This window comes from Xiphias gladius, chromosome 12 (assembly GCF_016859285.1).
Source record: "Xiphias gladius isolate SHS-SW01 ecotype Sanya breed wild chromosome 12, ASM1685928v1, whole genome shotgun sequence".
In the NCBI taxonomy this organism is placed as follows: Eukaryota; Metazoa; Chordata; class Actinopteri; order Istiophoriformes; family Xiphiidae; genus Xiphias; species Xiphias gladius.
The window spans coordinates 12,644,768-12,657,379 of record NC_053411.1 but is presented as its reverse complement, the minus strand read 5'-3'; the positions used below and the strand labels follow the sequence as shown (position 1 = coordinate 12,657,379).

The following is a 12,612-nucleotide window of genomic DNA, read 5'->3' as shown; positions in this document are numbered from 1 at the left end:
GAGTTGGAAAGAGTTCCAGCGATTTTTAACTTCTCAGCCCCGTCTGTCTGTCTGAGGGCTTTTAAGGAGCAAGCCCGGGGAGGTGAGAGCTTATTTGACGGGAAATGGGCAGAATTTGGTAAAAAGTCTAAAATACAGATGATGCACTATCTCTGCGGGTTATGTCAGATCAGCCCACCACTATATTTACTCTTAAAATACTCTCCTTTAAAAAGAAACTGGTCCTAACAAATATTTTTCTTGGGCCCCGGTGCATACCCCCCCCCCCAAAAAAAAAAGGTTAACCAGACACCCAACAAATCAAGCAAGAGTTTAAAAAGTTTAAAAAAAACAAAAACAAAACATTACATTACAGCAAGAGGGACTTGTCTTTCTCTTCCATATAAATTCAGTGGAGGTAGTTAACGGTACCTTGTGGATATTTAAAAAGAATGTTTTATCAGCAAAATGCAAAATGTGTGTGTCCTCAAGGCCGCGATGAACATTTGCAAAGCCAGTTTTTGGAAGAATGTGAGACTTTGACTGTTCGTATCCACATGGCAGTCTTCTTCTTTCTTGTCTTTGTTGGATTATTGCTGTGTTTAACGGCGCGTTTCTGTTGGCAGGTTGAAACGGCCTGAAAACTTTGGCGGAAATATGTAGTGCATCGTCCACGTGTGTGTGCATCCTTGTGCATATTGTACGGAACAGTGACGAAACAGGGAACCATTCCAAAAATCATTGCTCCATAACACCACTTGTGGTCAAAAGCTCCTCAGGGTACCTTTTAACGTCATGCGAAGATGTGACTTATCATCAGCCCTGAATCCAGATGTGCCACTGAAATCCACTCTTCTGTGCTTGTAATTTGTAACATCTGTAACATTGTGACACAGATGCACCTTTCTGTTTATTTTATTTTTCTCATTGCAACATAGGAATATATTTCTTCCTCCTTGTGTTCAAGTAGTACATATGTTTTCTATTTTTACTTTATTTTACAATGTAAAATTGGGATTAAAGGGATAACTGGTGTTAGTCCTCCCCCTAGAGGTCAAATGCAACCGCCTACTGCCTATGGTTTTACACTAGATAAGTGTAATTTATTTATTTTCATATTATCATTTTCTATTTTCAATTCGAGTAGCAATTTCTCTGAACTTGAATAATTTTAGATTTAAATTTTAGTGTCAGTTCTGAAAAAAATAATGAAATAATAATGAAATAAAATAAAACTGATTATGGAGAAATTCAGTCAGGCCGAAGAAGCAAACTCAACACAGCCATATATTCACACAACACGCCACTTTATTCAACTGCGGTCTGACAGGTTTTATCCCTCTGATCAGTGTCAACTACTGCACGGAGCAGTCAAACATGTGAACGATAAGACACACTCGTGGTTTTCAAGAATAAATGGGCATGTACAACACTTTTTTGAAACCAACGTCTGAATTTCATGCAGGTTCTAGGCTGAATGTGATGCGGCCTGTGGTATTTTCTAATGTATCGGGAATTCTGGTAGAGGACGTGACACTTAATTCTAAAAACTACTTTTTGCAGCCCCCGGGGTGGAATAATGGCATCAAACATTTCCCTGATACCTTGTGAGAAAAACCAGTGAATCCATTTTTGCTGTTTTAACTTCAGCTAAGGTACGTCGTGCTCCTGATGCGGGTCGAGAGAATTAATTTGATCCCATGAAGCCCATTAAAAACCCAGAGGATGAAATCTAAAATGCACTGGGTTCTTTAAAAGTTAACGTTTCGGATTCACAACCATCGACCATCTTTATTTTTAGCCATTTCGGAGACAACGTATGATACATTAACACAATAAAACAGGCAGAACACATGAATCACTGCACGCAACATTTGAGAACACACATTCACCAGTACTGAACACACTGGAAATATTTCTTTTACACCATGTAGTAACACATCCTACACATTGAAATCTGAATAAGCATCTCAAATATTTAAGTCTTTTCTTGTCTTTTGAATGCAAACTTGCCCTTTAAAGTTGTTTGACTTATTGCAAAGATCTCAGTGGATTTGACAGGAAACTGGGTTGAACTTTGATTTGATTTTTGACACATTTGGAGGAATCCATGTTGGAACCAGAGTTACGAGTTGTACAGTTTGTAGCTCTGGGTCTGCCACTCTGGTGGGAAGTCGCATACAAGGGAGGATATAAATATCTCTTCATGTTCCCTTGGACTGTATGGATTTTTGGGTCATGCACTCCGTAACAGCATGGATGAAAATGCATTAAATGTGCTTTTCCACACCAATGAATTTTGTTGATTTTGCACATTGAAACAAACATACATGGTTAGTTTTGCAACACAGTGTCCCAAAGATAGAAAAAACAACAACTCCACATTCTTTACTCAATTATTTCTAAACAAGAAAAGAAATGCAAACTGCAAAAGCTACAAAGTAGGGTCAGTGGTTCTTACTTGTTTAGAGTGAGAGAAAACAAACTAAATATAACTCAACAACTCAGACTGTTTTCATTAAATGGTTGGAAATGATCCAAAAAGCACTCTTTTTTTAAAATTACATTGGATATAAAACAGAAATTCAGACCAGAGTGGTGCCACTTTCATTTTAGCTGGACAGGTTCAACGACATTGACTAAGCCCTGTCCAAGATTTTCTTTTATTTTTCAAATTCCACCAGATGGGATCATTTTCGTTTGATCCTAAGCTTCATCCATTTCTTTGAAACCAGCCCGAAGAGTTTGATGTTTGGCAGCAAGGAAGGAGGTTTTAGGTTGAATCCAACTGATTCCTTTAGTGTACAACTTCATTAAATAGAGAAACCTCTACAAACATAGCTTACAAGGGAGAAAACAGTGCAAATACCGACATTGTGGTTCACAACAGCTTTACAGTGCTCCTCATTTGGAAGACAGGGGGAGAAGTGACTCCTGCTGTCACAGTTAATCATAATTTAAAGGAATAGGATACTCAAAACTCTCTTTTTTCAACAGTCGCACAATGAAACTTACACCCTGGTTTTTCCGATGCATGAGGTCTGTCTGGATCTATGTGCAAAAAAAAAAAGCATTTCCCTTCTGGATGATGTTTTTTTTATACTTTCCGTTAAGACTTTCTTTAAAAATCCCACAAACATGACCCCCCACCACACACGTGCACACCTGTTACACCTATTGACTGCTGTCTCATCATTTTTTTTCCATTTAGGCCGAGAGGTAAGGTTATCAGATCCATTTAACACCAAAGTTAAAGGCCAGAACATATCACAAGGAAAAACACGAACACAGATTTCAGTGCCTTGGCTATGTACTATTTAAGTGTATTGCAAAGGCCCCATTCCAATACTTAAAACTACTTCCTTGACTATTTAATAAGCCAATTAGCTGTTTGCTAAACCCCACCTCCAAACAGTGATTGTTCAATCACAGCTTAGCAACCGTTACTAAGTACAGCAGACCTGCCGGGCTTTGGCTCTTTTGAAATTCTCCATTCATTGACGTGGTGTTTGTGAAGTTTTAATGAGGAGTGATTCTCCGTATTTAAAAGGTTTGGTGGGTGGTGTCTTTTGTTTTTAGACTTTCAAAAACCAAACACACAAGATCAAAACAGTAACGGACAGATTTAATGGTGTGCTGGTCTGCTCTAACATAAGCTGCCAACGTTAGCATGCCCCGCTCACTAGCTTACTAAATTCAATTGAAACGTAGTGTTGCTTTCGAAGTCATGGAGCACTTCATTTGCTCATGTTAAAAAAAAGTCCCCTTTTCAGGACTTGAACCTCCACTTGTCCAATTATTTTTTTCTATAGTAAGCATCCCAACAGCGTTATGTTAGAACAATTAATATTTAACTATGTTTTTATTTAAAATACTATGCTATAATGCTAGGGCTAACAGTGCGGCTCCTTATTCATATGGCTTCTGCGTTGATCATCAACTGGTGAGAATTGTAACTTTTTGCTGGGGAATAGCAGCTTTAGCCTCAGCTTGTAGCGTTATATCATGTATGTTGCCACCATGCGCATATTTTTACATGGCTGAAAAAAATCAAAAAGTCGGTTATAGGCAGAGTTTTCAGCCAACTCAGGGAGTTAGCGTCGGCTAACTAGCTAATGTTAACTAAATGCAGCTGATTGAATCTGCCAATGCTGTAATTTCAGCCACAAAATCAGCAATTTTTGGCTTGAAATGAAAAGCCTCCTTCTGCTTTCTTCTGTTTGAAATAAAAGGTCCATTGTTTGAAAAAGTACAGGGTTTAAACCTGCCACTGTTTTCACCGTTCACGGCATATGTCCTGTGCCGGAATGACAACCATGACTGACGTAGCAACTGTTACTAAGGGGGGCAGAGCTTAGGGAACAGACACTTATTTTAATAATTTGTTTTCTTGAAAAATCTGACGATAACGATTGTGATTGTTAAGTTTTGGAACGGGGCCACTAAGGGGCGCTCTATCCCTGCACTGTGTGGGTTGACCTCACGGGTGCAAAAGTCGAGAGGTCATGGGCCCAGTGTTGGGTTAGGGTTGGGCCAGGTGCTCCAGGGCCTCTCCCTCGCAGCGCATACAGTGGTAGCCCATTGAGGCCGTGACATCGAAGCAGCCCTGGCTGACGTAAAAGTCCAGAGATGACTTATTCCAGTCGAGAACGGTGAAATTGAGCTGGCTGCAGCCGGCAGCCAGGCCCAGCTTAAGAGCAGCAAAATTAAATGAAAGGACAGACATGAGTACTGCTGTGCTTACATAAGGGATGGACATTTTCACCATTTATGCACATATTATGTATTATTTTGTAATATTAACTTGCAAACAGGGCAAAAGAAGAAGCTCTCCTTTGTATAAATAGAGAAGAAGCCCAAGGTTTAAATGTCATTTACATTTGATAACTGTTAGAAATAAAAAGTTGACGTTTTACTCACCTGCGCTACCTTGCTCATAAGTGCTTGACCAATGCCCTTCCCTGAAAGACAGATGCCACATTATTACATGACATTTCCTGTACCTACTGTAGAGATATGCTTTATTGACTTTTTGGCTTATTTTCTCCAGGTCATTATCGCAGAATACATCTACTACATTACAACAGTGACATGTCAATTTTTGAGACAGTGTACTGTACCTCTGAACTCTGGCATCACGTACAAGTCCTCCATATAAATGGCTCTGCCCGACCATGAGCTGTAGGAATAGAAGTAAAGTGCATAGCCTATCTTCATATGGCCTGAAAGCAAACAGCAGTCAAAAAAGTCAAATCAAGGCACCAAGAAAACGGGACATTTTAACTAGAATGTTTGTCATATCACAATTCAAATCACTCTTAAATGAGCACAACAAATATTTGTTTTTTTTTTCATATCATGTGCTTATAACTGTATCATTCTCAGAGTTTCCTGTTTGGAATTTTATGAGTTGAATCTCAGTATCTCAGCTGGTATATCGCAGATGTCACATTAAACAATCAGCGCTGATTTATTATCCAGTGCGTGATGTAATTGTCAAACATGTCCACACAGAGACTTATTGGGCACAGATCTTGGTTAACAGATCTGGGTGTGATACAACATCACAAGGAAACAATGCAGCCATTATATATTAAACAAAGGTGGATTATTACTTTAATCTCAACCTCTCCAGGTTAAGGGCGGTGAAGGCGGTGGAGCAAGAATCAACACTGACATATTATCACCTTATGGCTAAGGTGTTAGCTAACAGGAGCAACATTAACATTAATGTCATGTTTCTAGCCACCTCGACAAATGTAAGTTCAATATTCACTTTCCTTTTAGCTCTGTATTTGGTCTCTCCACCAACTCCTCAGGGAAAAATCCTACTCTTCAGCTGCTAAATGCACAGCACTTAGCTACTTGCTTTGTCTATCTGTTGTTTGTACTTGGTTTATCAGAGTTTTTTTAGGTTTTTTTTTTGCTGAAAACAGCAGCTGTCCGCAGATTTTTGTTTTTCCTCTATTCCGTGTAGTTATTAGGGAGCTGCCACAAGCTAATCTGTATCTGGTCATGCAAATATAAGTGCCTGGTTATCTGGTTATCTGAATCATTGATTATCTAAGCACAGTAAGTCAAAGACATACACAGACAGCCACTCATGAATAAGGAGTCAGATATCTGAGGCCAGTGGAGAGTGGACAGTGGTGACTGTATGGAAAAAGGCCTGTGTCATGGAAGAAAAAGGCCTAGCTGGGCAGTAGAGCGTATGTTAATGTTCTCATTACTGTATTAAGGGGGAAAACAGAGTGTTAGCCTTGTTATGTAACTGGTGTGTAAGGAGAGAGGCCACATCCGCACTATGCTGTTACATTAGGTAACAAAGAACTTATATGAATATGGGCTGATAAACCTGATGACTGGCTGACAACAAGTGTTAAATGCTCTGAAGCCTGTGTTGGCTAATTCCCCATTTATAAACTGTTATAAGATGGGTCATTTGAGAAAAAGAGACAATGAAATTCCTGACTAAGGAACAAATTTTGGATATGCAGAACTATAAGCAATTCCAAATTATGTTATTTGTATGGTAAGAAGAGGGGTCCCCTTGAAGCTATTCTAATTCAGGGCCAGATTCATTAGATACAGTAGATGCAGCAAATTATTTTAAAGCTGCTCTATTCAATATTTTATGTAACAATGGATTAAAGGACTACCTGTAATATAAAAGGGGTCGCATGTAGTGATAAATCCACAGAGAATTGTCACCCGAATCTGTAGTTCTTTTCATCTCTACAGAGCATTTTAGTGTCTCTAAGCTCATTGTTTTGGTTTTATGGCTCGTAACTTTACTGTTTTGGTTCACTCGCACTCACTCTGTTTTCAGACACAGGCAACTGATATCAGCAAAAAAAAAAACTCTGATTAACCCAAAATACGCTGCATTAGTTGGTAGAAACCAAAACAAAGATAAGGGGGACTGAATATTGGACCTAGATTCATCAGGCTGCCAGAAAAATGACTCTAAACGAATGCTAATGTTGCTCCGTGTCTGCTGGACATGTCATAAGCAACCGTTTGCTAACAAGTTTGCATATGAACTTTATGAGGTGACAATATGACACTGTTGTTTTTACAAACAAAAAGACAGTTAATGCAGGTTTAAATTCAATACTGCTCGTACAGATTTCTATGTCAGAGCTAGAGTGGGTCTAGAGGAAGCACAAAGACGGATAGACTCCTCCACTAGCTCTGTATCCAGCAACAAGAGCTTTGTGAGTGCTGATAATCTCAGAGATAATGAAGTTAAATGGACTGTTGGACTCAGCACACTAGATTGGCTATAACACATCTCAGATCCCGCTGCAAAAGCTATCTAGAGAATTTTTATTTTCCATTTTTACCCTTTTTGGACCCAGTGACCGGCCATTTTTTGTTGTTTTGGTGAGGGCTGGAACAGTGTGCCAGAAACCATTCTGTAAGTCATAGTGGCATACAAACATCACTTTTGGCTGAACCATTTCCTGTAAAGTGTACCAGAATATTATAAGTTTCTCTGCTCTTGGTTTCTCAAACTTTTTGACATAAAAGCACAAAATTAATGTTTTTTGCCTCCTTGCTTTAGTGCATAGTTATTCTGGTGAGCTAGACCTCCTATCAAATTGTTATTCTTTTGGTTAAGTCTCTGGTTAGGAGACAAAACAGTATTTACATCTTGTTTAAACAGTTTAAAACTATAAATAATGTTAGCTTGATTTATGGTTAATCAACATAAGTCAACATAAGCTTCAAGGGTGCAAAAATCAGTAACTGACATTTGGCTAAAAGGCCTATTAAGTATAACTTTCGAATTTGAAGGCTTTTGCCTAAGACATTGTTTTGGAAAAAACAGACATTAAAAGGTTTAATCAGCACTGAATTGTACAGTGCAAAAAGAATTTTCTGGGGTGACGCATTGACGCAAGTTGCCCGTCTGGTCATAGTCCAAACAGCGACGTCACAACAGGCGTTTTTTGAGAGGTGATGAAAACACCTGCTGTTACGTCACTGATCAGAGAGAGGCTGGAGGTACAATGTATACGAGACAGAAGCACAGGAGCAGTTTTCTTCCAAGTTTGGGTTTAAGACAATTTTAGGAGGATGATTTGTCACGTGGTTTTGCAATCCTGTTAGTTTGTATGAGAGTATGGGTCTGTATAACTCCATCGCTCACACATATACACAGGTGCTTGCAAGGTTTTGACACGTGTGAGTGCTGTTGGGAAACAGTGTTACTGATGGCTCTCCCTCACCTTCTTTGGTTTTGTGCTGTTCTGGCACCTCAGCAATGATCCCATGGAAGAACGGGTTCTTGGAGAAACCATCCTGCTCCAAGTCTGCATATAAAAAAAAAAAACCACAGAGACAACTACAATGATTCGGCTGGTGACAATTTTTCCCGAAATAAAGGTCACATATCACATGGTCTTTTCTCACAAAGGTGGTGGCCTCTTTTCACTGTCTCAGGGCTGTAGCTAAATTTGAGGACACACTTCTTAGGCTGAATCCAATATTTTTCCAGCAGAAGTCAATATATCTTTTCATCCAAGTTTGAATTCTGGCAGCATGGAGAGGGCTTTGAAATTGCATTTAGGCCTTCATGTTAATAAAATGATAACAGTTTATTTCATGGTCCATATTTTACCAATCATTTTCTGGTAAGTTTCCTGGAAAAAAAAACAGCTACGAAACCTAGTATTTATAAAAAGGAAAACAGAGACATAGTTCTGAGTCAAATATTTTAATTATAGTATAGTTTGGTTAGTTGTGTTGCGTTTATAAGAAACTGTTGATTTTCAGGAATTTAAGACCTGCTCCATTTAAATAAGACTTGGAGGATTATAACTGAACACCTATCTATTAAAAATCAAAATGATTAAAAAAATGGTTTAATTACTGTTTTGTTGGAAGTAGTCTTGTCATGTCCTAATTCCAAGTTTTACTATGTACACTAATACTACAAAATGTACACAACTGTACCTACTAATTTTCATAGCATACTGTTTTGGCAACTAGTGCTCAAGTCATAAATATACCTTTGGGTTTTGTGCAAGTGAAAGTTTGATTTGTTCCAAAGCTAATTAACTGCAACTTTGTGTTGATACTGTAAACGGCAAATTTTGGATTTTTTCCAACAGAGATACAAATACAAAACTGCCTCCCAAACAGCAGTGAGTTAGGCAGTGAAGTTTGGTAAATAATAAACTGTAGTGTAAACTTTACGGATGTCACACCACATTATTTCTGGGCCCTGAAGTTCATGTATTTCTGGGTATTACATGTTGTTGCCATTTATGACAGTTGAGGCTTCTTGTGTGATCCCCACCTGTTTCACTAGTTTCTTACTGTCCACCTCAAAACGTTGCAGGGTTTTTTTTCAATTCATTGTCATGGAATTATTCATGCTGCCAAAAAAAGTTTGTACTGAATATTCATTGTTTGGCTCGGAAACCAAAAATCTCGCCACAAGGTCCATTTAGTAGCTGTTTTGGAGCTTTCGATCACATCACGCAATCTTCTCAGCTCATCGTCTTATGTTACACTTTGTTAAAACTGGAAGAAGAGTCCTCGAAGTGCTCAGGAAAAAAAAGGGGATATTTTATCATCTCCAACTCCAAATGGACAAACTCCATCTGCTGAGGAGGATAATTATGAAAATCAAAAGCTCCAGAGAAGCAATAAATGGACTTTATGGTGGGATTGTTTTGCCAGTACTGTGTCCAAGGTCAACAATGAACCTTCAATCTCAGCTGCGATATTGTCGGGGTTCCATTAAAGATTAACTTGTTTTTATGGAGGTCATATAAATTTTAATGGAAGTTCAAGCCAGAGGACTGTACATTTACCAGATTGTGTGTTTTTTTTTTGGTTTTTTTTAACACAACTCCTCTTACAGTACCTCTCTGCGTGACTTTCACGTGGTCTGCCACTTTCTCATATTCAGCCAATTCCTGGAAGGGAAAAAAAAAAAAAAAAAACAAAAAACACAAAACCACATCAGTTGTCACCATTTATTACTATTCCTGATAACATTCCGATCCCCTAACCAGCCTTGAACGTGTCTGCTTAGCGCCAGTCTATTGGCTTTGCATCCTATATGCAACGGCAACCAAACGGCCTGAAGTGGCAGTTCCGGTATCTGCGCGCACATCTGGTGCGGGCAGCCCGTGCGGTAAATATCTCAGTCATCTAAGACCGGTATCGCCGTGCAGCCTACGCGAAGGTGGACTCCTGACGTAAGCCTCTGCGAGTCACGGCCGCTAAACGCCCTGCGAGTCGCACACAGCCACACTGCACGCGCACACGTGCCCCCCTGACCGTGATCATCCGCGCGATGTCCTTGCAGTCCTCCACGTTGGCCGCGCGAATAGAGAAGTCCATGCCGAGGCTCACGGTGCCGCCGTGCTCCGCTCCGTCCCCGTTACGGATATAAGGTGGAGTCGAGCCGTGGTGGGGAGGGGGTTGGCGCAGCTGTCATTCGGCCGTGTAGACCAGTGAAAACACGACCTCCCCAAACGAGCTGGAAACTGAGCAGAGAGCGCCCTCCTCCAGGAGGGAGGTGACCGGGGGAATCGGCTCCCCCACGTGGACTGAGAGGAGCAGTAAGAGATTATAAAACGTCCTCCGTGGAGGGTTTACAAGTGACAACCGATGGCGCGATTTACTGGCTGACAAATCATTTACTAACCCCCCCTGCAGACCAGAGGATCTCTGGCTGGTGTTTTTCCTCGTCCTGCAGGGGCCAGACTATTCCTCTAGGGGGCTCCAGGGGCAAAAATCAGCCGTGGGCCCCGTCTGACTCCCCATTCTCCCAATTTTCTTTTCATTTGTTCGTGTATCTTGTTGCTTCCAAGTACACACTCACACACTGCAGATTACGCAAGGCAGCGGCATTATATCCATTGATGCGTTTGTATTTTGCTTGGAGCTTTAAAAAACCCCTCTGACGTTTGTTTTTTGTGTCATTTCAACAAACACATATTGATTTAGGAATGTGCACTGTCCAAGTCTAACATCGACTGAAATAACAAAAAGTATTAAAACTGGATTTTGACACGGAGTTCCTCCGTGATACAGGATCTCGATATCAGTTAAAATGCACAAATAAATTTACGGTGAATCAAGTTACAGTCACACAGTAAAACCTGGGGCCTTCGGGGGACCTAAGACTCTTTGGCTCCAGGGCAGTTGCCTGCTTTTACTTGCCTCTAGCACAACATGAGCCAAAATCCATTTATTATAAATGTATCAACAACCGCAGACTTGATAGATTATTGTAAAAATCCTATACTAAGTGACTCACTGACATTTATATTTGTAGATTTCCCACAAACTTCGGCTGATGGCTCACTAGAGAGTGGGAAAGCCAACGATCCCTTAATAATTCCGTAAATGACATTTACAACTACAGGCTCGGTGGTTTATGTGGTTCAGATGTTCTAGTACAGCTCTTCTTCTTAAAAGTATGTGGTCATGCAGGAGGCAGACACTCAGCATCCAGGGGAATTTTTCACAGCCTTACCTTATTTATATAGCACTTTTCTAAACAAAGTTACGGGGCTAGACAGTAAAACAAACAAAGTAAAAAGAGTAAAAAGTAAAAATGCTAAAATAGTTTTAAAAAATAAAACAGTAACAAGCACACAAAAAAACTATATATATATACATACATATCCAAATTTACTGAAGGCTGTTGAAATCTTTCTTAAAATCTTAAAAAACCAATGCACAAAATTCCATTGAATTTGCTAAATGCTCTTGATTCCCAAAGGATCAATCCAGATGTTCGTTCTTTTGACCCCTTAACCTTCCTCTACAGGGCTACAACCAGGCCACATTTTCTATGTGTGCATGTGTCCGAATCTAATGGGCAGATTATCATGACATCCACTGAACACGTTCGTGCTTCCGAGAGGACGAACCTTTTCCAATCGAAGCCCTCCACAACCTTTCCTCTACCAACTGCCCCTTAGGCAGTGCGTAAGCAAAAAAAAAAAAAAAAAAAAAAAAAGGGCATAGCCATACCTAAGCAAATTCTAAATCCTTTTGATTAAAATGACCCTCTTCGCCTTTACTCAAGATAGACTTTACATTTTCCAAATATGTTCAGTATGTTGTGTGCTTCAACCCCCCCCCACCCCCCCACAATAGTTAGGGTGTACTAACTATTGTAGCCTCTAGGGGAGGCCTTAGCAAGGTTTTAGACCTTTGGTCTTGTCATGTGTCTCTGAGCTGTTTGAGGTGAGGCGGATTAGCCTCGGTTTGGATCAATTTATGGATGTGTGCGGGACCAGTAGGGGACAATGTACACTTCCTGCACTGCTGGGGGATGAATACTTTGTTCTCATTGATCTAGTGTTATTATTTTCCACATAATTTTCAGTCAATACAAAATGTAAATACTGTTCATATCTCTCGGGAACTTTAAAGGTGTGTTATACTTTTGAGTGGAGCTGTTACCAGCCCGGTTATTTAGCTAAACGAGGCTCATTCCTAAATAATTTCATACTGCATGCCGACACATTGAATTGGCAGTCAGGCTTTTCTGGTTGTCCTAGGCAAAAACTGTTTAACACTGAGTTTTAGTTCCTTTTTTTAAACACAAGCTGAGAGTTATTTCTATTAATAATGAAGAGCATATATACCGTTGGC

General features: G+C 39.9%; 1 protein-coding gene across 1 annotated transcript; it reads right to left on the bottom strand.

Moving 5' to 3' along the window:
• Window positions 1–1,285: 1,285 nt before the first annotated feature.
• Window positions 1,286–10,579, bottom strand: si:dkey-19b23.15 (thialysine N-epsilon-acetyltransferase). The gene is made up of 6 exons (XM_040141412.1): window positions 10,279–10,579; window positions 9,860–9,911; window positions 8,214–8,297; window positions 5,100–5,201; window positions 4,900–4,940; window positions 1,286–4,669 (listed from the first exon to the last, which is right to left on the bottom strand). Exons 1-6 carry the CDS (start codon window positions 10,339–10,341, stop codon window positions 4,502–4,504), a joined length of 510 nt encoding a protein of 169 aa, XP_039997346.1. The 5' UTR covers window positions 10,342–10,579; the 3' UTR covers window positions 1,286–4,501.
• Window positions 10,580–12,612: the final 2,033 nt, after the last annotated feature.

Bases quoted from the DNA above. Each gene is read 5' to 3' on its own strand.
- si:dkey-19b23.15 (XM_040141412.1), bottom strand. From the start codon at position 10,341: ATGGACTTCTCTATTCGCGCGGCCAACGTGGAGGACTGCAAGGACATC. The intron at 9,912-10,278 runs GTCAGGGGGGCA...TTTCCCTTCCAG, and splicing joins ACATCGCGCGGATGATCACG to GAATTGGCTGAATATGAGAA. The intron at 4,941-5,099 runs GTACAGTACACT...TCTGTCTTTCAG, and splicing joins CGTGATGCCAGAGTTCAGAG to GGAAGGGCATTGGTCAAGCA.